The 21,266-nt window shown below is 45.4% G+C and overlaps 5 protein-coding genes across 7 annotated transcripts; 3 read left to right on the forward strand and 2 right to left on the reverse strand.

The window, feature by feature from the left end:
• The first annotated feature begins 460 nt into the window (after positions 1 to 460).
• On the forward strand, positions 461 to 3,045 carry LOC101786265 (ras-related protein RABH1b). Its single transcript, XM_022824055.1, has 6 exons — positions 461 to 786; positions 1,585 to 1,655; positions 1,915 to 2,003; positions 2,281 to 2,392; positions 2,486 to 2,576; positions 2,680 to 3,045. The coding sequence occupies exons 1-6, from the start codon at positions 667 to 669 to the stop codon at positions 2,911 to 2,913; spliced, it is 717 nt and encodes a 238-aa protein (XP_022679790.1). The 5' UTR covers positions 461 to 666; the 3' UTR covers positions 2,914 to 3,045.
• A 138-nt stretch (positions 3,046 to 3,183) lies between these two features.
• LOC111256281 (copper-transporting ATPase PAA1, chloroplastic-like) lies at positions 3,184 to 5,421 on the forward strand. Its single transcript, XM_022824056.1, has 4 exons — positions 3,184 to 3,525; positions 3,676 to 3,729; positions 4,336 to 4,497; positions 5,005 to 5,421. Exons 1-3 carry the CDS (start codon positions 3,274 to 3,276, stop codon positions 4,495 to 4,497), a joined length of 468 nt encoding a protein of 155 aa, XP_022679791.1. The 5' UTR covers positions 3,184 to 3,273; the 3' UTR covers positions 5,005 to 5,421.
• A 291-nt stretch (positions 5,422 to 5,712) lies between these two features.
• Positions 5,713 to 9,330, forward strand: LOC101752931 (serine/arginine-rich splicing factor SC35). 2 transcript variants are annotated; one of them, XM_004958309.3, is made up of 9 exons: positions 5,713 to 5,908; positions 5,992 to 6,070; positions 6,267 to 6,346; positions 6,438 to 6,504; positions 7,200 to 7,271; positions 7,623 to 7,793; positions 7,881 to 7,964; positions 8,050 to 8,213; positions 8,293 to 9,330. In XM_004958309.3, the coding sequence occupies exons 1-8, from the start codon at positions 5,833 to 5,835 to the stop codon at positions 8,174 to 8,176; spliced, it is 756 nt and encodes a 251-aa protein (XP_004958366.1). In that variant the 5' UTR covers positions 5,713 to 5,832; the 3' UTR covers positions 8,177 to 8,213; positions 8,293 to 9,330. The 2 variants fall into 2 exon arrangements, with proteins under 2 accessions (XP_004958366.1, XP_014660257.1); XM_014804771.2 differs by having other exon boundaries at positions 5,714 to 5,908; positions 8,053 to 8,213.
• Positions 9,331 to 10,117: 787 nt separating this feature from the next.
• On the reverse strand, positions 10,118 to 13,643 carry LOC101752519 (transcription elongation factor SPT4 homolog 1). Its single transcript, XM_004958308.2, has 5 exons — positions 13,392 to 13,643; positions 11,939 to 12,030; positions 11,734 to 11,789; positions 10,618 to 10,679; positions 10,118 to 10,529 (listed from the first exon to the last, which is right to left on the reverse strand). The coding sequence occupies exons 1-5, from the start codon at positions 13,518 to 13,520 to the stop codon at positions 10,479 to 10,481; spliced, it is 390 nt and encodes a 129-aa protein (XP_004958365.1). The 5' UTR covers positions 13,521 to 13,643; the 3' UTR covers positions 10,118 to 10,478.
• Positions 13,644 to 14,754: 1,111 nt separating this feature from the next.
• LOC101753597 lies at positions 14,755 to 17,795 on the reverse strand. Of its 2 annotated transcripts, XM_004958314.2 has the most exons (5): positions 17,488 to 17,795; positions 17,300 to 17,373; positions 16,471 to 16,603; positions 15,418 to 15,681; positions 14,755 to 15,321 (listed from the first exon to the last, which is right to left on the reverse strand). In XM_004958314.2, the coding sequence occupies exons 1-5, from the start codon at positions 17,611 to 17,613 to the stop codon at positions 15,052 to 15,054; spliced, it is 867 nt and encodes a 288-aa protein (XP_004958371.1). In that variant the 5' UTR covers positions 17,614 to 17,795; the 3' UTR covers positions 14,755 to 15,051. The 2 variants fall into 2 exon arrangements, with proteins under 2 accessions (XP_004958371.1, XP_004958369.1); XM_004958312.2 differs by having other exon boundaries at positions 17,300 to 17,795.
• Positions 17,796 to 21,266: the final 3,471 nt, after the last annotated feature.

The raw sequence follows: 21,266 nt of genomic DNA on the forward strand, positions 1-21,266 counted from the left end.
GGTGCAGTAGAGGTGACACTCATGAAAGCGAAAGCATACACATTCATATTGAAATTCTTTTACAATACTTTTTTATAATAGTTGTGAAAGGATCGACACAGAGTGGACATGGTTGCGATGGCCGATGAAGGCAGTGGAGAAAAGACTTTTTCGAATTTGATCCTCATATTCCTTTTTGCATGATCTATTATATAACGGTTGATGTTTTGTTTAAAATAAATCATGTATAAAATGTCATTGGACATCTTTTGACAAAATTAAAATTTTGAATTTTTATTCGTTAACGTAGCTGAGAAGATTTTGCTAAGTGGATGTCAACCTACCGGCCCAATAACAGGGACAACCCGTGTGACTGGGCCTTGGCTCTCAGTCCAGCGGAAGCGGGCAGCATTCCACACCACACCATTTAACGCGAGCGCAACCCAGCAAACGCCTTCCCTTCTCTCTCGTCAACCACGTCCCCGCGGCGAGCACTGACGTGCGCGCGTCGTGGTGACCGGCCTGCGTTCCTTCCACTTCCTCCTCGGCCCTCGCCAGAACAGCGGGAGATCTCGGAATCGCGGGAGGCCGTCCTCCGGTTCCCGGATCGAGAGGATCGGAGGCTCGGAGCAGAACCCGATCGCCTAGCCGACGCGGGGAAGCGAGGCGGCGTGGCGCGGGGAGACGATGGCACCGGTGGTGTCGGCGCTGGCCAAGTACAAGCTCGTGTTCCTCGGCGACCAGTCCGTGGGGAAGACCAGCATCATCACCAGGTTCATGTACGACAAGTTCGACACCACCTACCAGGTAACCGAAATCGCAAATCGTATTCACCGTTTCGTCAATTCGCGTAACTGCATCGTACCTCTTCGTTTGTTTTTTGGGAGGAATCGATTGCCTGAATGCCGATCGATCAGATTCTGTGAATGCGCGTGTTCTTCATCGATCCAGCGTTGCCTTCTTTCTTGCATCGTGCATTTCAGTGATCTGGTACGAGGATGCATGTTTAGAGCCGTTTATGATCTGCCACTGGCTTCCAATTTGCTGATGTCTTCTGATTCTAATGCCATTATCTTTTTTTTTTCTCGAAAGAGATTTTAATGCCATCATCTCAGCATTCATGTAAAGGATAGCTTGGGTGACTGATCCTTGTCCTTGGCGTTAAATCTAGCATTTCTCGGTCTTGATAAAATGTATCCAATAAAGATACTTTCGTCAATTGCGGGCAATGCCACATATGCCAATTGCCATTACGTCATAGTTTCACATGTTGCGCAAAAGTGTTTGATCGCGTAGGAGTGGAGTGTCCAAACGTAGTGGTTGCGTGGGTTGTTGCCCAACGGGTCAACTCTGAAGAAAATATTACCAAGATTGGACAATGCGCGAGCACGCTGCAGGACAGCTGGTTTATTTTCTGCTGATTGGATGAATGCATCTTTGCAAATTTAACCACTTCCCTGAATTTCATTTCATATAACCCATTTTGTGGAGAGCGGAGTTTGCATGACGTATTGTGGTAGGACAGATATTGCAGTGAGGATTGCCATGCTGCTTCATATATTTGCTTCTTACTCCTCTGTTCTCATACGGGGGCACTTTATCCAGGCTACGATTGGCATTGACTTTTTGTCAAAGACGATGTATCTTGAGGACCGCACTGTTCGTCTACAGCTTTGGTAAGTACATTATTCTTTGGTCTGCCAAGAAGGCAAAAACCAGATAACTCAGTAGGTTCAGCCACAGTGGTAAATGTTGAAATGCTCGAGCGGTAATCCTTAGGACGATTAATGCCCAGTAATGAAATATGAAATTACTAGCCTTGTGCCCAAGTTTCTAGTGATTCACAGGACTAAATTGAGCTTCAGTAGCTTAAGTAATCAACATTATATTTTTCGTTTTGGAGAACAGTTAACATTTTATCCCCGTCATTGTCAGGGATACTGCGGGACAGGAGAGATTTAGGAGTCTTATTCCAAGCTACATCAGGGACTCATCTGTTGCAGTGGTTGTTTATGATGTATCCAGTAAGTTGCTCAAAAAAATTGTATGACACTATTTTGTCCTGTCTTTTCTAGTTTCAGCGAACAATTTCATGTACACGATTCGCATTTTTAATGCCTCAGAATATCAGCAGATTTTTTTTCCAAAAAATTTCAACTCTAATGAACCGAAGACACATCAAATCCATACTATTGCAGCCGGGCAGCTGGCCATCAGTTACTGTTCAGTTTTCTTTTCTGAAAACATAATATATAACCTGACTTCTCGTTTATAAATTTACTGAAATGTTTATCTCTGCAGATAGGCAGTCTTTTCTGAACACCTCAAAATGGATCGACGAAGTCCGCACCGAGAGGGGTGGTGATGTGATTGTCGTGCTCGTTGGGAACAAAACTGATCTTGTCGACAAGAGGTGACCTGTGCTTTCATCTCTCTTTCCTGTGGGACTTGTTCAGGCTGATACAACCTGCGAGTGCCTGATGCTTATGCCTCACGCTCTCTGCAGACAAGTGTCCACAGAGGAAGGGGAGAGCAAGTCGAAAGAACTCAACGTTATGTTCATCGAAACCAGCGCGAAAGCCGGGTTCAACATCAAGGTCAGATTCAGATTTCAGATGGCACCTCTTTTCCGAAATGCTCTGATGCAATTGCCTTGGATGCATTACTCCGCACCTCACCACTGCACTGTGATCCGTGCAGCCGCTGTTCCGCAAGATCGCCGCGGCGCTGCCGGGGATGGAGACGCTCTCGTCGGCGAAGCAGGAGGACATGGTGGACGTGAACCTGAAGCCGACCTCCAGCCACCAACTCGCAGCAGCAGGCGGGGAGTGGATGCGCATGCTAGAAACAGCGCTAGCTCTGCACATACGCTCGCCTGACAGAGGTGTTGATACTGTTACGCAGTTTTTCGGTAGTGTTGATACTGCCCTTTAATTTCCTGATGCTTCTTCTGTAGTGAACCTGAAGGTCCATCTTTAGTTTGCTTTTTTTTTTCATTTCCATCTCGATTTTGTGTACGGCGAAAGACCATATGATTTCTTACAGTTTCATGTGTCCTGCTCTGTATGCTTCAGAAATAAGCTCTTGTGCTCTGTTCTTTGTTGAGCGAATAGCTCACTGACATAAGGGACCCACATAGATCCCGTACACAATTCTGCTCACTGACAAGCGGGCCCCATACTAGATGATGACGTGGCAGTTCGCATCTCGCAGCGAACAACAAGCTGAATCGGATAAGCCCCTCTTCCGGAGTCGGGGCAGACGCGACGAGAGATCACAGCACGCGAGTCAGCAATGGAGTCTACCGCGCTAATCGCACAATTACCTCTTCTAATCTCTCGCTCCCGTTCCAAACCCATCTCCCCTTCCTCCGTCACCAGAGCTCGCAGCCTCACCTCCATTTCCTTCTCCTCCGGCAGCCGCCGCGTCGCCCTGTTTTCCCGCCGCGGCCGCGAGTATGCCGGCGTTGGCTCCTCGGTCTCCGCCGCCGCAGCGACTGGGGAGGCAGCGGATGGCTGCTCCGAGACCATCCTGCTCAGTGTCCAGGTACCCTACCCGAATACGAAGCTCCCCTCCCCTTCGTGCCCTCTTCTCGAACGCCTGTTCGATTTCGATGGTTGGTTTTGGTTAGCCACAGCCAGCCCAGGTCTGTGAGGCTGTGACTGTGACGTGCTGTTGCCTGACTCTTGTTTGCAGGGGATGATGTGCGACGGGTGCGCCGCGAGCGTGAAGCGGATTCTGGAGAGCCAAGTATGCATCCCCTTTCCTTTCTATCTCTTAGTTATTTGTTTGCGTTAAGAATTAAGGGGTTGATGAGGATCCGAAGGAAATGGAGCATGGTTATTGGTTTGCAGTATGATGCTGAAGGATCAAAAGTGAAGAATAATCGAAGAAATTCAAGTAGCTAACTACCGAACGTAGATCAGACAAGCCTTCTAACTTTCTTTGCTGTTAGGCATTTGCACCAGTGCAGCATCTATGCACCAGCATTTTTTCTTCTTCTGAGAATATCCATGCATCAGCATGGAACGGTTTCCTGTTGCAACCTGCAAGTCTAGTAAGAATTCATAAAGGACAAGTTCATAACATGTTGCATGTAGTTTCAGAGGATACAAAAGTTGTGGATGCTTAGTGATGAAAAGTTTTTTTTGCTACTGGGGCATTGTTTACCTTTAGGCTTTTAGCTGAACAATTATCTGATCAGTTGGTTTTATGTTGCTTCTGTAGTTACCCCACTTTGCTAAACATCACCTTGGGATACTTGCCTTTAGGCTTTTTGCGGAACAATGATCTGAATAATTTTTCTGCTCCTTTATACTTATACCTTGGGATACTTGCCTTTGCCCCCATTTGCAGCCAGAAGTTACATCTGCTACTGTTGATTTTAAGGAAGCAAGTGCAGTCGTGTGGACAACAGCTGAAGCTAGGGCATCAGATGATTGGCATAAGCTATGTGGAGAGAAACTTGCTAAACACCTTGGCACTTGTGGATTTGAGTCTCGGCTGCAAGGCAATTAGGTAAATGGCCATGTGTTTTTCCCCTATCCTTGTGGTGGCCAATGAATACATTGAGTTGTTTAAATCCTTACATTAAGAAGTTCCTGCTTCTTCATTTTAAACTATGGAAGTTACCAATCAAACACTAATTTCAATGCGGATACTTCCTTGGAAATTTTGAAGTCCTAGAATCTATAGACCATGTTTTATAATCATTGTACAGAGTAGACCAAAACTGAATCAGCTATATTTCCTGCTATAATTTGGTTAGAAGTATATCAACCCATTGGATGAGTATCCTAATTCAATTGAACAATACAATGTTTCCATGTTTCATATCGGAATTCTGAAACACAGATTCCTAGCATATACGCGTATTATTTATGGAAAGAAGTTAAGTTTTCTTAGGTCTTAGCTTGAAGTATGTTTGGGGTTCATGGTTACTGCAACATCTTCATTAGCATTTTGAAACAGAATCTCTTATGTACTATGAACTCCACTAACACTATTTTTAAAACTCTTTCACAGACTAAGATGAAGCCAAACAAAGTTGATACTGAATATAAGTGATGTCACATGAATGATCACATGGTTCATTTCAACATCGTCTGTCTTCGTTGCCGGGAGCCCGGGAGAGTTTTGCAACCCGAATTTCTGTGTTCCCTCTCATGGAGCTCAGGCTTAGTGCTAGTGTTCTAGTGCTTCCTTTTTCATGGGCTAAGATCTCATGCCATTGTTGCAAGGCAAGGAGTGTACATGACTCCGCTCTTCATTCCTCTGTATTCCTTGCTGTTTATAAAGATAAATATTAGTCTCTTGAACTTTTGGATAGCTTTCATGTTTTTACTTACCTTTGCGCTGTCTGTTTTAAACTTACCTTTGCGCTGTTTCGTGTTGCTACTCAGCATGTGCAGATAATCTGGTATCACTGGTACATTGTCCAAATTTGTATGTGTTGATGGGTGGCTTCCTGCATCCCAAGGCCTCACTAAAAGTTTTTATTTCAATGTTTTAGATGTCTATTTCTGGGAATTTACTGTTCAGCTCGATCTCAGGGACAGAGAAAATGACGTGTAGAATAACAGAGGGGCCGAGTTGGGCCGGTCTGAGGTGAAATCAGCATGGCCCACACAAGAATAGCCCGTCTAACATTGTGTGGACGGGGCCCACTTGCCCTCTTGGCCCCTGCCGCGTGCGCAAGCCTCTAGAAGAATCGGCAGCTTTTGTGGCCGCCCCTCTCTTCTTCCCCTTCCCGTCCCCTACCTGTCTCCTGTCATCTTCCTTCCCTCGCTTTCCCACCTCCATCCACCCCGCCGCGCCTCGACCCCCTCTCCGCGCCGCCGCATCTCCGGCGAGATGTCGCGCTTCGGGCGATCCGGCCCGCCGCCAATCCGCGACACCTACTCCCTCCTCGTCCTCAACATCACCTTCCGTGAGTTTCCCTCTCGCTGCGGCGCTTCCGTCTCCTTCGCGTGGTTTGAGTTGGCAGCTCATCTGTGTTTGGGGGCCTCGCAGGAACGACGGCCGATGACCTCTTCCCCCTCTTCGACAAGTACGGCGAGGTCGTCGACATCTACATCCCCAGGGACCGCAGGTGAGTGTGAGGCGAACTGGGGCCATGGACCCCTGGTTGTCTCATTCGCCGATTCGAGTGTTGACCTGTGTGCGATTTGTAGGCAGGCTGAGTGGTGTGGAATATGGAATTAGGGAGTGACGTTGTATAGGTGCCGGGAGTTGATTTATGCTCGATTCATTGATTTGTGTATGCTTATCTATGGCTATGGCTGTAGGACTGGTGACTCCCGAGGATTCGCGTTCGTGAGGTACAAGTACGAGGACGAGGCGCAGAAGGCAGTTGATAGGCTCGATGGTGCGCCTAAATTCCTCACCGGCGGAAATATATGTGTGTCATGTGTGCTTTGTGTTTGGATTGTTGTTCATTTGGTGTGTTTTGTTTGCAGGGAAACTGGTAGATGGGAGGGAGATCATGGTGCAGTTTGCCAAGTATGGCCCAAATGCTGAACGGATGTAAGATATCTCTATCTCTTATTTACGCTGTTTTTATGGCTACTAATGAGATCTTCAATCAGTAACTTAGTTTTTACTTACCTTTGCTCTATCTGTTGTTCTGAAATGATATAGCTGTAGTATGTAAATTGTTTGCTAAACATAAATGCAAATATGCAACTGCTATCTGCTACTGGTTGGATACATTAAGCAACAGCGAAATTCTGAAATTGTTTTGCCTTTTCAAATGGCAGAATACCTTATGTTAGAGCAAACACTGGTAGGTAGAGGATTTATAATGCTAAGAATGACTGTTTAAATAGTTCCATTACATTTACCTGTCATTATGAGTGTCTACATGTCTTGAGTTTACTCGCCATTTATTTAGTCGCGCTGGTCTCTTACGCAATATAGTTGTCACTTTTGCTGTCACAACAGTCGTGAGTGTCTTCTTTTGTTTTCTTTCATTATGTCTTCTGTGTTGGTACACCACTGACTAAGTGCATATACTGATTTTTTTAATGTAATTTTCTTTGGGAGTTAGCAAGAAGGATGTATAAAATGAAATCCACAACACTCACAATAGTTAAAAATGGTCTATAGTGCCACATGGTGACCAAATCAACCACAGCTGATCCTTTAAAAAATCTCACTGGAAAGCAATATGGTGTGAGTTTCCGAACCATTCATAATATTCTTATTTTTTATATTCACAGTAACAAAGGAAGAATAGTCGAGCCAGTTCCAAGGTCAAGGGGCCGTTCCAGAAGCCGCAGTCCAAGACGGAGGTATAACACTACCATTATTTTTTGAACCTTAACTCTTCAAAATTTGTAGAATAAATGATACCCAGTACTTTCTTTTACTGTACTTAAGTGTAAACTTAATCAGTTCGTGTGTGTTTAATGATGATGCATATCATCGATTGATAAGTGCCAATATCTAGCCAAAGCCAATGCACATGCCATGATTCCATGCCTGTGTACAAACATGATAGTTCATTTTCTGAACTACGCATTGCCACCATAAGCTGTGATTTTCTATTGTGTATGTTCAAGCTTATTCAAGTCTTGTTCTGTTCATTTTCTGAATGCCGGAGTCTTGTTCATTTTCTATCGTGATTCTTGACATGTTTGAAGGTACCGTGATGATTATCGAGATGACTATCGGGATAGAGATTATAGAAGGCGAAGTCGGAGTCGGAGTAGAGATAGGTACACACGTGACAGATACAGAGAGAGGGACTATCGTCGTCGTAGCAGGAGCCGCAGCTACAGCCCTGATGATTACAAAAAGCATGGGAGAGACAGGTATACACATTAAAACATCAATTATATTTTTTTCATCTTGCTGGTTTGCACTGATTTATTCCAATATTGTCCTATGATTATGAACAGTTTGTCTCCTGCACGTAGAAGCCCTAGTCGTAGCCGAAGTCGCAGCTATAGTCCTGATGATTACAAGAGGCGTGGCAGAGACAGGTTTGCACATTTGAGAGTACTGGTGTTTTTTTTTTTGTCTTTCTGTATTGTACTGAACATTTTTTTTTTGTTCCATAACTGGTAGCAGTGCGTCACCTGCAAGTAGGAGCCCTAGCCGCTCCCCTCCTCGCAAGGCATCACCTTCTCCTGAGAAATCTCCTGTCAGGCGCAATGATGACCGGTCTCCTCGTTCTCGGAGCCCTTCGACATGAGCAGTGTATCACTTGCAGCACATCTTGAACAGCTCAGGTCCCTAGATTGTTCATCTTATTTTATGTTGATTGTAGTTTATATCTAATATTTGTTAATGCAAATTCCTTGCTTTTAGAAGGATGGATGAACTAGAGGCTATGCATTTGCTTGATGGTGGGCCCTCTTCAGTTACAGTTCTGTAACGCTGGCTGTCAGTTGCTGCTTCAATCTTCGAATGCTACTTTCATTTGGCACCAGAACTGCTTGTCAAGAACTTTGTGTACACCAGTTCCATTCCATTTTCCTTTCCTATTAGTACTTCATATTATCACTGTCTTTCCAGTAATGGGTACTTACTATTCATGGTGACTGCACCTTTCTAGTTACATGATGGAGTGAAGATGTGATGGCTGATATGCGGTCAACATGCACGTAGCTTACTGTTGAAGTTGATATTATCTGTGCCGTTTGCCTTGTTGATGATGATGAGTTGATGGTGATGATGAGATGATAGTGGCACTGCAGCTGCCTGCATCCCTTGCTGTCTGCACCTTTTATGCTGACAAGTAAGATTCCAAAGATTTAGCTGAGTTCAGAGTTTCATTTCTTTTATAATCTTGAAATGATTTGCCCAAGTTTCTACTTGCTGGGTGTCCCTCTTCAATATTTGGATTTTAATGTTCGTCTGCGGTGATGTTTTTACAGATCCGTTTTAGATCTCTTTTGTCATGAGCCTTTCATGAACATAGAGATCAATTGTTGATTTCTTCTGTTTGGGGTCTTGTCATACGTTTTTATTTCTATGCTCAACATTGAACGTCACTAACATATGCAAGTTAATGTTTTGAGTGGAATACGAAAAGTTTTTCTTTGCACTCGCACTCATGCATCGTGCAGTTGGAAAGGTGGATCTGTTGTTGCTCTTGACCCTTCTTCAGCAATAGAAGGCGTGTGGGAGAGGTTTCAGCAACAGAAGCCGAACTGGTTTCCGTTCGCTTGATCGACTGGTTGAATGGTGATGGTTTGCTGAGAGACTTCGTCCCGTGGCCCTTATGAAAGATGTTTGCTGACCAATTTATTAAGTTCTGTAACCTGCGATAATTTGTAACGCTGACTTTGATACACTCGTGTGAAGAAAGGGAATCTCTGCTATGCATGCTTGAGCGTTTATCCAGTTATTGAAATTCGACAACTGATGTGCTGTGCTCTTTTCTTCCCCAGCACGATAAACATTGGTAGCTCTTGAAGATGTAAACCTTCAGTGTTTGGTTGGCACATAGGTAACTGTAATGGTATTGAAAATGCATTACAGGGGGTTTGGAGGTGGGATCACCGTTTGCGTGCTTTGTTTGGTAGCGCAAAGGTGATGGTATTGAAGTGAAGAAAGAGTAAGAAGCGGGTACAGAGCGTGCCTCCTGCGTGAAGTCTGCTGGCCACTTGGTCAGTCATGGAGTGGTGGTGTGGTGCCTGCAGCCGTGCACCATGCGCCTGGAGCGCCAGTGCGTCATCCTGAATCGGGGCCAGGTGCAACGGCTACCCCAGGCATACTGACATACCGGAGCAGTTCAAAGAAGCTAGATAGCTGATTCGTACGGACGCACAAAATTCGAAAGAAACACTGAAGTGATAACGCATGCGCTGCTAGCTAATCTCCCGACCCCGATCCCGACGGCATGGACCATAACATGTTTGACATTCAGCGGCTAATTTCATGAACATATTTAACATTCACCTGATAGTTTCTTGAGCAATTCACCACATTCACTGGCAATGTTGTGACTTGTGACGACTTCATTAACAAGTTACCAGTTCAACCGGTATATCAGAACGTGCAGAACCACAGCGTTCGCATTCTGTCCGGCGAAGGCCATATATCAGAACGTGCAGAACCACAGCATTCGCATTCTGTCCGGCGAAGGCCATACTTCTTTGGCCAAAAAACATCACGAGCATTTTTTTTAAAAAAAATCACGAGTATGAGGAGGCAAGAATGCGTCAATGCACAAGGCCTTGAACGTACGGCACTGCAGCGTAGTACAGATGCAGAAGCTTGTACACAGAACTACTACTTGCTCCGACAGATAGGCACGGCATGATCACACGTTGAAGCAGCTAAAGAGGCAACATAACAATTGCGTAGGCTCAACCAGCACCGCCTACTAAATAGCCTCCTTGAGTACACAAGCGTTACATCAGTTCCAGATTAGCTGCAATCTCTGATATGACGAGCGAGGCGAGTAGTCCCCTTGGCAACAACCAGTACAAGCTATGCTACATTATCATACTGCTTCAGGATTGGTTGCCGTGAACACACTGAGCCCCTTAGACACGCTTGGGCGGCACATACTGCACGTTGTTGTCCTGGCAAATCCCCTGCGATGATAAACAGAAACATGAGGTTTCTGGAAAGTGCATAGCATTGCCGCATAAGCGTTTCTAAAATGTATGTATGTGGTTTTACCTGGTACTCTTCCGGAAGTTCCTCCGAGACTGCCAGTGTGTAGCACCCTGGAATGAACCTACCTGCAGAATGACGAAGGTGGATGATCTTGGTTAGTAGTGCCATGGAGCAACAAATGTATATCTATCTTGAATTGCACAAATACACAAAAAGAGTTTTACGTAAGGCATTAATTTTGTTAAGCTCTAAACTGCAAGCTTACACATAATTTGGAAATGGCATGCTTATCACCGGGAAGCTATAACGTATCTTAATTCATGTATTGCACAAAACAGAAGTGATCTTTCAACAACTTTACAGTAATGATTTTGTTAAGCTCTTGATCACTACCACATACTTAAACATCATATGAAAAGAACATGCCAGCCACCTAAAAGTTCTGACAAATGTAACACGCAATTCAATATCTGTCTATAACAATAACATTTAGTACGAAGTACACTTTGATGTGAGTGAGACTTTGCTCACTGTTTGAGCATAATTTCTAAGATATCATTAGACGGTTCAAGTTAAAAGTGTAAAGATCAAAGAATTAGATCTGTTATGAAGCAGCAGTCTGTGCAAGCCTCCTTAGAATTCAGAGAGGAAACAAAGGAATTTAAGCACAGTATACTTCTGGAAGATTGTAACAAGTCAACCAAAAATAAAGGCACTGCAAAATAGGCATTAACATAAATTCTTGACAAAACAATTCGTTCTGTACTTTTGTGAGATGATATGAACTAATCAACAAGCAATTTTCATTTAGTGCCATGATTTGGGGCAAACTGCTGGGCTTAAACTTGCTAAAACTGGGGGAAAAAAACCCAGGCCAAGGTTTTTAGCTTGGTTTTATAATCCTTGACAATTAATAACCACACAAAACAGGTCAGCAGGAATTGGTAGAAGTATGAAGCAGATGAAGCCCAGTTCATGTATCTGACCTCAGTTTTTTTCCCCCTAAACGAATATGCCAATACAGGCTGCGTCCTTCAAAATGGCATTTCAACAAAAATATGCATACCATGGTAAGCTATGCTAATAGATAAACATATACAAGTGCAAGAAAGGAAAAATAATGCAGTAGACCTAGGAGGATAAAACAAATTGCAGGATACAAGAGAATTGAACGCTCACCAATTCTCAACCAACGAGCAGCCCAACTCCTACTGGGGTCCATCAGAGAGATTATTCTGCATACCATAAAGAACCTTCCTTAGCATAGTATTCCATATCAATCTATCCTTTGAATTTTTGCAATTAAAACTGCTTTCATGAGCTACTCTCCAGAATCACAGAGCAATAATAAGTACAAGCTGGTTGCAATGATGTGTGGAGTTACCCAGTGAAGTTCGGGGTGGTGCAGTTGACGACGTTGTCGTGCTCCTTGTCCATCTCCAGGAATGGGCAGTTCTCGCAACCGTTCTGCCTGAACTGCACACATATCCCCCAAAGAACAATCAGACACAAGATGGTGCAAACGCCACCAGCATCAGCGTCAACGATACAACTTGCCCCAGGAATTCAATGCCACAACACACAACAATCCGGAACCGAGGGGACAGCGCGCTATAACCCTAGCCGCCACCCAGGGGCGGACCTAGTATAGGGACATGGGTGTACAGATGTACACCCAATATTTTTTGCAAAACACTAGCATCTTGTATGTATACAATCCATATGCGTACTCACAGTTTGTCCAGAATGTGTATATTTGAGCCCCAGCACTAGAAATAGCCCAGCCAATATCCCAAACTCCCTCCACCCTCTCTTTCTCTCTCGCATGCAATGATGTCCGGCCTGTTAGTATTGCCCACATGTGCAGTCTACACAATTCAAGCCACCTCGTCAGGCAGGGGAGCAAGCGCGCGCTATCCAGGCCAGATGCGAGCAGTGAGCGCCGAGGTAAGGGGCAAGCCAACATCGGCGGGAGTGAGGAAATGCTATCATGGATTGCTACGCCAGCGGCCCGCCGCAAGCTGAGAGAAGGCATCGAGCTCATTGTGGATTCTTTGACGAGTGGAAGTGAGGAAGGGAAGGGCATCAGCTAGCATCTCATCTATATAGAAGGTTTGTGTCTCCGCAATGGCCACATCTTGCTATAGTTGGTACACGATTACTAGCTACTCAGTAATAAAAAATTGGCAGTTTCGGTTGTACATCAATAAGAAAGAAATTTGAAATTCCCCTAATCTTCATCTGCAAACGGATACTGACATTGCAGTAGAGAAACTGAAATTGCAAGGACAAAATGTCGGGTTGATGGGACATCATGTGGTGTTGATAATTCATGAAGATTAACATGACTAAATTCTTGAAGATGATGGACAATTTATGATGTTGGCTAGCTTTTGTATAACCACGGGGGGATGAGTGCCGTGCCATGTTAGGTTATGATGTCAACAAGCAAGCTACTGCAACTCTGCAAGACGAAGATATGTTGCATTAGCGCCATGACAACCTTGAGGATATGATTTTCCAAGATAAGTGTAAAATCGTGCAGCAATGACAATCACCTAGACGCGAAGTATAGTGGACTGTGTTATAATTGCTTATGCAGACTTTTTTCCCCTTCTTTTATGGAGGTATTAAGTTTGGAATCTCTGTACACCCAATTCTGAAATCCTGCGTCCGCCACTGCCGCCGCCGAGAACGGATTGCTCCCGGATAAACGCCCCCCCCCCCCCCCCAACAAATCCCCAATCCTAGAACCCTACCCTGGCTGGACCGCTAGAGAACCTACACCATAGCCCTAGGAGAGAGGAGAGCGAGGAGACGCCGGCGGAGGAAGGTACCTGGTCGTAGGTCTTGACGAGTCGGCATCGGAGGCAGGCCCGCAGCTCGGGGCCGAAGCTAGTCGGGATCTGCGCGTGCGTGACCCGGTCGTCGTCGTCCATCATCCCTCCGCCGCCGCCGCCCCTCATCCTCGCCGCTCCGATAGCCCCCGCTTCCTGCTCGCTTCCCTCCTCTCCTCGAGAGCTCTCTCTCTCTCGGTTTCTTCTTCCTCGCGTTGGTTCGCACGGACACGGACTCTGGCTGGGCTTCCCTCTCGTCGCTTCGTCGTATTGTGGACCTGTTTGGTGTGTGTGGCATCGGAAGATTTGGGCTTACGTCTCAGCCCAACAGGGATATCAACGGGCCCGTCAAGCGTTGAGGCCCACCCGTGTCGGGGGGGGGGGGGGGGGGGGGGGGGGATGCGGCGGCGGCGGCGGGGGGAAGCAGCAGCGCGACGAGTTTGGTTGGGCCGCTCTGTGAAGGTGTTTGCTTGCTGTGTGGTGGGCGAGGCATAGCGCATGGGCCACTGTCCTTCTAGGCCAACTGTTCTACTCCTACTCTCAAAAAAAAAAAAAAACTGTTCTACTCCTCCAGGCTGCAGCTGGAGACTACAGACCAGACTTCACTGTAGAAGTGTAGAGCTTGCAGATCAAATATGAAACGGCCCCTCCTACCGTCCTACACGGCTACTCTCAAAGAGTAACAGAGCATGCTACAGCTACAAGACTCTACAGTCTCTGGAGCTAAATGACTCAACCAGATCCAATTGTCTGCCATGGCAGCAATGGAGAGTGGAATAATTCCCGGCCGGTGGTCACTCACCGGGACGGCCAGAGCAGTAGCCTTTCACAGAAGCAGGGAATCCTATGGGCTGCGCCACTGATGCAAATGCAGCATGGCCACCATCATTAGCGTGCCAGGCAGCAGGCAGCTCAGGGCTATCCCTAACATGGAGGAGTAACAGAAACTCTTGCCTCTTGGGCCCACCACCAATGGCTCGCTCCATGCCTCCATGGGAACGAGACCACCAGAACATGACAAGCTCGTTACGCTCTCAGTTTTCTTTCTCGTACTGTAGCAGCGGTGATGGTGCTACAGCTCCTCACAATTTTAGTAAAATGGGATTAGGTGCCACTGACCGGCATCAATCAAGGGACCATCCCCATCCTCCTGACCTACCAACAGGGACGCTTCATGCAACTGAAAGTGGAGACTTGAGAAGACGGAAGAAAAAAAAGGCAGCAGCTCCAGCGCTAGCAAGGATCATGATCCTTGATCCAGCAGCCAGCAGCTGAGACATCCAGTCACGGAATCAGACAATGCACCGCTAGGTTGTTACATCAGTACGCGCACCACGGGCACGGCACGTCCGACCAACCAACAAAAGCGCAAACCAAATCATCAATGTTAAATTAGAGAGATAACCATCGTTGCTGTCGCACCCACACACCACCACCACCATCAGAGGGGGGATTAACAACGATCACGAGGGAAAACCTGGCGCGAAGTCGCGGGAAACAGGAAAGCAAACCGGCGGTTCCAATCGATCAGTCCTTGGGGGGAAAGGAAAAAGGAACTCCTAAAAGATCACTCCTAGAGGACGGCGACGGCGATGAGGAAATGAATGGTGTAGGGGCTGCTATGTCCATCAGGTTGTTGTTGAAGCTGCTGCTGCTTTTGTTAAACCAGCGCGATGCTGCTCTCGCCGCCGGGAGGCTTGCGGATCCCGCCCAGGTAGTCCCGGGAAGGGGCCTTCCCGTCCGCGAAGATGTCGCTGCCGGTCATCTCCTTCAGCTTCGAAGCGCTCAGGTGCTTCTCCGCCATCCCGGGGGCCTCGTCACCCTTGAAGATGCCGTTGCCGGTCAGGTCGCTGAATTTCTTCGTGGGGATCTTCTTCGCCGTCTTCACCACGCTGTCTTCGTCGGCTTCACCAAACTTGAAGTTGCTTACCTGTTGCGTGAACGACAACAAACAGTAAGCAACACAACTTTTTTTTTTGTGTGTGTGTGGCTCAATTAAGAACGAAATGAGTTGAGAGATCAGGACATAAGCGTTTTTGCCCGGTGTCTGTGAGGTCGAGCCGTTCTCCGAGTTGCGTGGCCGCGGGTCCTCAGGAGGAGCGAAGATGTCGTGGCCGCTGAGCTCCTTGGATTTCAAGTCAGATATCTGTCTCTTCATCTTGCTGTCATCCTCGCTCAGAAGCGTGCCACTTAGCTCGCGCTGCTTTGCAACCTCAGCTATGGAAGTCGGCTTCTTTGGAGAAACGCTTTCTTCCTCGGCAAATGAGATGTGGCTTATAGTACTAATTGCCTGTATTAGACAAAAACTCAGCAGGATTAGTCTATCCGTGTAACTGTACTTCAGCTACTAATTCAGTTAAACCTATCATCAAATCAATGGGAATGGATATTCATCCTTTCACTTTGAAGGCTACATCAAGATGATTAAGTTTTAAAAACCTGCTTAAGTGTGCATGCAGCAAGTAGTGTATTACTAAATGATAGATTTAGAGAGGCTTAGCAGTCAGTACAAAAATTCAGTTCCAGTAGCTAATTATGCAGGAAAAATACAGAACTTGCTGTAATCTAAAATGTTTTAAAATTTAGTCAAGGTTTGTTGTGTATTGACATTTTAAGCAACAAAAGGTACCGACAGTAGATAAGTACCTAAATCTAATTTGTCTATCAATAAAAGTTCTGAATATTTCCTTCAGTCCAACTGACCAATCAAAACGTTCGGTTCTATCACAAGGAAAGGTCACCACTCACCAACCAATGCGTATACAAACTAATAATGCTTGCACAAACCCTTCACTCAAGATTCATCCCAACAACCTCTGACTCTTAGGACAGGTATAACATTTAGCAAGTTTGATCATAGCAATCAGCAGCTTATCAATGGCATTCTAAATGCATAGTAAAGCAAGAATGTAAATCAACTTCTTCACCGCAAAATAAAAAATTGGCACAACATTTGAAAATAAAAATATACTATCAACACTGCAGCATTGCCAGGAGTACAGCCTAGCTGACCATGTCGCACCAAAACTGAAGGGAAATCAGCCTACATAGTCCTTCAAAAAACAACCAGAAGCTGTACCTGGTAGTTCTTTGGAGCCGTTCGGATGGGAGTAGCAGAGGCATTGGCAGATTCATCCTCTTCAACCTCGCCTCCAGCTGCAAATATGCCACTTCCTGTCATCTCCTTCCACTTAGGAGCAGAGCATGGTTTCCTGAAGAAAGAAGAACAGATTGGTGAAATACAACCAGTAAATCAAGGCTCCAAACAGCTTGGTGAACCACAGCTAGTAAATCACAGCTCCATACAGGAGCTAATCTGAAATCTGAATAAGCAATAAAACTAAGATGGCTTGCAGAACTTGCCGAAACCTACACGGATCAGCAGCCTCATGATCGACACGAATTCATCAATAGCGCTCGAAAGCATGATTACTTATTTAAACAGTGCAAGTGATCTTCAAGGAAACTCTTTCTGTTTGTCTCACAACTGACCTTCAACATTACAAAAGGTACGGTCAGATTTCAAGATTCCAACATATTTGGTGAGATGGCAACTACATGAACATCGAAACCATGCCACACTAGAATACACTACTAGCAATTCCTTTTTCTGGAGCCTGCAGAGCAGAACCGAAAACAGAAAAATCTTAAAGAACAGAGTCGGAACTCGGCGCGCATATGCAAAACTAGCTAAAACTCAAATCCAACGGATTTCTCTGCTCGCATCTCCACAGATCAATAACCGAAACCTAAAAATTTAAACTTCTCCGTAACTTGGGGCCGTAAATCTCGAGAGATCTAGTAATCGCCAAGACCAAAAACCCGTCATCAGACGGCTGAACAAGAACAGAGCACCAAATCCTTCCACCCCGAAAGAATCCCGGCAGGGTAAACGCTCGGAAGCTCACCTCTTGTTGAGGCTCTCGGCCTCCTCCTCCGTCACCTGCCCGCCGAACACCACTTTCCTGACCGCCTCCGACGGCTGCACCGAAGAGAAAAAAGTTGAGACAAGCCGAAACCCCTGCTTTGTCAACAATGACGACCGAGAGCTGGTCGCCCCCGCGGCGCCTCGTGGGGGACCCGGGGGTCCGCTCACCTGGTGCGGCCGGCGGTTGGACGGCGGCGTGGCCCCGGCGAGCGGCTCCTGCGGCGCCCCCTCCGGCCAGATCAGCAGGTCCGCCGTCGACGTGTGGGACTTCCTCACCGGCGCCGGCCTCTCCATGTCCGCCCTCCTCACTTCGCACAGCCCTCTCACACACACTCCTGCCGGGGACGAAACGGAGGGGAGGTGCCGCTGCGTTTCTCTCTCTAGCTCGCTGGGGGGCTCTCTCTCTCTAAAAAGGCGAGGGCGAGGTGAGGTGGGAGGAGAGTGGAGTGTGGAGTCGAATGGAAGGAAGGTGAGGGGTCGCTGTGTGGTGGCTCACGGCCCCCACCCTTTTTTAAAGACCCCACCCACGCCCACCCACTCCCCCCGCGGCCGATGACAGGCGGGCCCGGTCGTCGGCGGAAGGGGATCGTTGTGCGGCTGCCCGGCGGGGCCCGCGGGCTGAGGGGGGCTGACCGCGTGACGGGACGGGGCCGTGGCGCCCGTAACGATCGCGTCGCGACGCCGTGCGGTGCGCGTCCCTTCCCCCAGCGCCCGTCAGTATTTGAAATTTTGAACGCGTGCCGCGTGCGGGCGGCACGCACGGAACGGGCCGGATCGGCTCCCGTAACGGTCGCCGTTTCTCTCTCTCTCTCTCTCTCCCTGTCTGTTTCGTCAGCTACGGACGCGGAGCAGGAGCAGGAGCAGGCTGACAACGAGTCAAGAATGTTCTGGATCTTGTATTCTTGTAATGCAAGTACAAGCTACGGTCGATTATACTATTGGTCGTATATTTACCTTGGTATTCGTGCAACACTTGGATAAGGATTCGTATCATGATGGTTAAATTTTTGTGACGAAGCAGCGGGAGCACGTTTTCTAGCTTGATGAATTATAAATGGCAGAGCTCCTGCCATTACGATTCAGAAAAAAAAAAGAGCACGTAGCTCGTTTAGAATACACTTTATCTCGCTGATATTATCATGTTTTCAAAATATAACCTTGAACCTAGATAAGAAAAAAAAATCATTTTTTAATTTGCCAATTTGGATACTTAGGAGTAAATTGAGTTGACATTTCCTATACAAAGTGTCAAGTAGACAAAATGAATGATTCAAGGCTCTAAAGTAGACATTTCCCCTAACATTTGTGCGTACACTCTACTTTTTAATTCAAAATAAAAAAGAGTACAAACTTGAATATTTAAGATGTGAATAGGACGAATATCAATATTCAACACATCTTGACACTATTTGTATCCGAATTCAATTCGAGAAAAAAAATAACTATGTGTATTTGTATTCTATATTTCCGTTCGATCCGCTTTCATCCCTCTGTCAGTGATAATCAGTAATCAGTATATAGCCATAAGACAGAAGAAAGCTCAAAACCAAGAAAAGTCAGAAAATCATTTAAAAAAGAAAAGTCAGAAAAAGATTACTTGTGTTCTCTACATGTAAAATAAGTTCTTTAGGCATGGTCGCATGGAGGTGCATGCATGCCATTTCACTATTTGATCGAACTTTTTTTAGAGGAAATCTTTGATGGAAGTTTGATTGCGACCCCCAAAGAAAGTGAGGGGATTTGGAACCACTCCCAACCATAATCAACGTACGGTGGCGCCATCGGAGCGGATGGGCCAACGGCTTTCTCGTAGCACTGTATGTAGCAGGCACTAATGCCCCGACGAAGTGGCCGTTTCGTCCTGATTTGCGTTGCGATCGTTATCGTACCAAACAGCAACCAGAATCAAACAAATCACGGTGACAAGCAGTAGTATCAAGAAAGCAACGGTTCCCTTGAGGCTACGACGGAATGACCAATGGAGCACCCGTTTTCAGATCGATTTGCTAGCAAGGGTGACTGTACGTACCAAACGTGCAAGAAACACCTAACATGTCCTAACAACAAAGCACTAGGCCACTGGTAGGAAAGATCAGGGGATTGATTTTCTTTAACGATAGAGAGTAATACAATCTCGAGCTTATAGGAGTAATTGTCTACTGCAAAAGTACAAATGCAATTCTTTGTTTGGTACGAAATGACTGTACCGTGCCACTACAAATGCAATCTTTGTTTGGACCGCTCATGGTCGCAAAAGAAAAGGAAAAAAAAGGTGTAGTACCTAGAGTTGAATAAAAAATGTAAAAGGAGGATCAATATGAATGCGATACAACGGTTTTTAACTCGCAAGAGCAAATGTCACCGATAAATTATCTCATGCTCAACACTGCGAAATGAAGCAATGAATAAAAAGATGCATATAAAATAAGCATGACATCCGTGGGATATTAAAATAAGGAAAAACAAACAAACACTCTATGGGCTAGCTACTAGCTAGTACTATAGGTCGAGCTTCTACTCCACATGTGGGAAATGTTTTTTTATCGCTGTTATGGACTTATGGTCCTAGTCTAGCTAGCAAAATATGGGTGTTATGGTCCTAGTCTAGGATGGTTACTTTACCTTTCCTTTTTAAATTATATTCTTGCTCGTATACAAAGAAAAGGTAATCACAGGTAATTTTCTTCTTAGCATGTAGGATCATTTTGCCAAATAAGAATTGCAATTTATCTCTCACTTTGGCTCCAAAGGGAAAGAAATTAATATAATGTCTCGCTTCGGCTTCAGTAGATCTTTATCAACAAATAAAAGTAGCAGCTTCATTTTCCTTCCTGTTTGTTTTAAAAAATAGGAAAGAACTAAATGTAAGAAAGATGTTGGGATTGAATGTATTTAACTACTCCCTCTGTTTATTTTTATAAGGCGTGGTATGATATGACATGGTCTCCCAAATTACATTTTGACCATTAAATTATCTTATCTTATATTGTTTATGGTTATAAACTTATAATCATTGGATAGTACATTTGATTACAAATCCAACCAATTCAAGTTTACATCATAAAAATAAAAAAATTATTGGTTAAATTATTGGTCAAAGATAGTAGACTTTGAATCTTGATATGCACGTACGCCTTATAAAGATAAACGGAGGGAGTACGTTGAGAAGCTCAAGCATGGCAAAAACAAAAGCACCATTCAGACATTAATTCATTTTGTCTTTTCTGATTATGAACTACATTAATGGCAACAGGAATATTCATTCTTTTAGTGCTAAATCGCTAACCGCAATTGGTCTGCATTTTAATTCATAAGAGAAAATGACACATCTTACATCAATTCTTTTTTTTTTCCTTTGCAAATCGAATATCACTTTTGCACGCTCATAAAGAAAAGGATGCTGCAAGGTGCCCTTGAGGAGGAGTTGAGGTTGCAAGCTTAACCATTCTTTAATAGATTTCAACTATGCAACAATAGTGTGTACAACCTTTTTTAGGTAAATGTGGGAGGAGGGCCCCTACTAAAATCCCTTTAAAAGACAGCCATGAGTTCAACAAAAAGGTGAGCATAGAGATTCAATGCTGGCATTATCTCTACCGGTGAAAAATATTCCCAATAATTGGCACTTACTTCCAAAGCTGCATGCTGTGTGTATAGCTTTGACTTTACGTAGAAGCTAGCATTGCTTGTGCCCCGTGGTCGCATGGCACGTACTTACGCCCCACTGCACGTCAGTGTCTCGACCTTAAGACATGATTAGCTTGCTTAATTTTACGTGTGCTAAGGTTGTTCGATCGACCAGGTGTTGTTTGTCCCTTCTGTTTGTATCTAAGGAGCAAGTACATTGTTGTTGTCTAATAGACGGTCTCATGCATTAACACGTAATTTTGAGATGATTTAACAAACAACATGCACGTACAATGGATTATCTTGTTAAGTTATCTCAT

This window comes from Setaria italica, chromosome II (genome assembly GCF_000263155.2).
Source record: "Setaria italica strain Yugu1 chromosome II, Setaria_italica_v2.0, whole genome shotgun sequence".
Classification (NCBI taxonomy): domain Eukaryota; kingdom Viridiplantae; phylum Streptophyta; class Magnoliopsida; order Poales; family Poaceae; genus Setaria; species Setaria italica.

Coding starts and splice junctions, on each gene's coding strand:
- LOC101786265 (XM_022824055.1), top strand. CDS start 667: ATGGCACCGGTGGTGTCGGCGCTGGCCAAGTACAAGCTCGTGTTCCTC. Junction 1,656..1,914: donor ACTGTTCGTCTACAGCTTTG/GTAAGTACATTA, acceptor CGTCATTGTCAG/GGATACTGCGGGACAGGAGA. Junction 2,393..2,485: donor ACTGATCTTGTCGACAAGAG/GTGACCTGTGCT, acceptor CGCTCTCTGCAG/ACAAGTGTCCACAGAGGAAG.
- LOC111256281 (XM_022824056.1), top strand. CDS start 3,274: ATGGAGTCTACCGCGCTAATCGCACAATTACCTCTTCTAATCTCTCGC. Junction 3,526..3,675: donor CCATCCTGCTCAGTGTCCAG/GTACCCTACCCG, acceptor TCTTGTTTGCAG/GGGATGATGTGCGACGGGTG. Junction 3,730..4,335: donor AGCGGATTCTGGAGAGCCAA/GTATGCATCCCC, acceptor CCCCATTTGCAG/CCAGAAGTTACATCTGCTAC.
- LOC101752931 (XM_004958309.3), top strand. CDS start 5,833: ATGTCGCGCTTCGGGCGATCCGGCCCGCCGCCAATCCGCGACACCTAC. Junction 6,071..6,266: donor TACATCCCCAGGGACCGCAG/GTGAGTGTGAGG, acceptor CTATGGCTGTAG/GACTGGTGACTCCCGAGGAT. Junction 7,794..7,880: donor AAAAAGCATGGGAGAGACAG/GTATACACATTA, acceptor GATTATGAACAG/TTTGTCTCCTGCACGTAGAA.
- LOC101752519 (XM_004958308.2), bottom strand. CDS start 13,520: ATGAGGGGCGGCGGCGGCGGAGGGATGATGGACGACGACGACCGGGTC. Junction 11,790..11,938: donor ACCACCCCGAACTTCACTGG/GTAACTCCACAC, acceptor TATGGTATGCAG/AATAATCTCTCTGATGGACC. Junction 10,530..10,617: donor AACTTCCGGAAGAGTACCAG/GTAAAACCACAT, acceptor TTATCATCGCAG/GGGATTTGCCAGGACAACAA.
- LOC101753597 (XM_004958312.2), bottom strand. CDS start 17,613: ATGGAGAGGCCGGCGCCGGTGAGGAAGTCCCACACGTCGACGGCGGAC. Junction 15,682..16,470: donor CGGCTCCAAAGAACTACCAG/GTACAGCTTCTG, acceptor TGTCTAATACAG/GCAATTAGTACTATAAGCCA. Junction 15,322..15,417: donor CACCGGGCAAAAACGCTTAT/GTCCTGATCTCT, acceptor TTCACGCAACAG/GTAAGCAACTTCAAGTTTGG.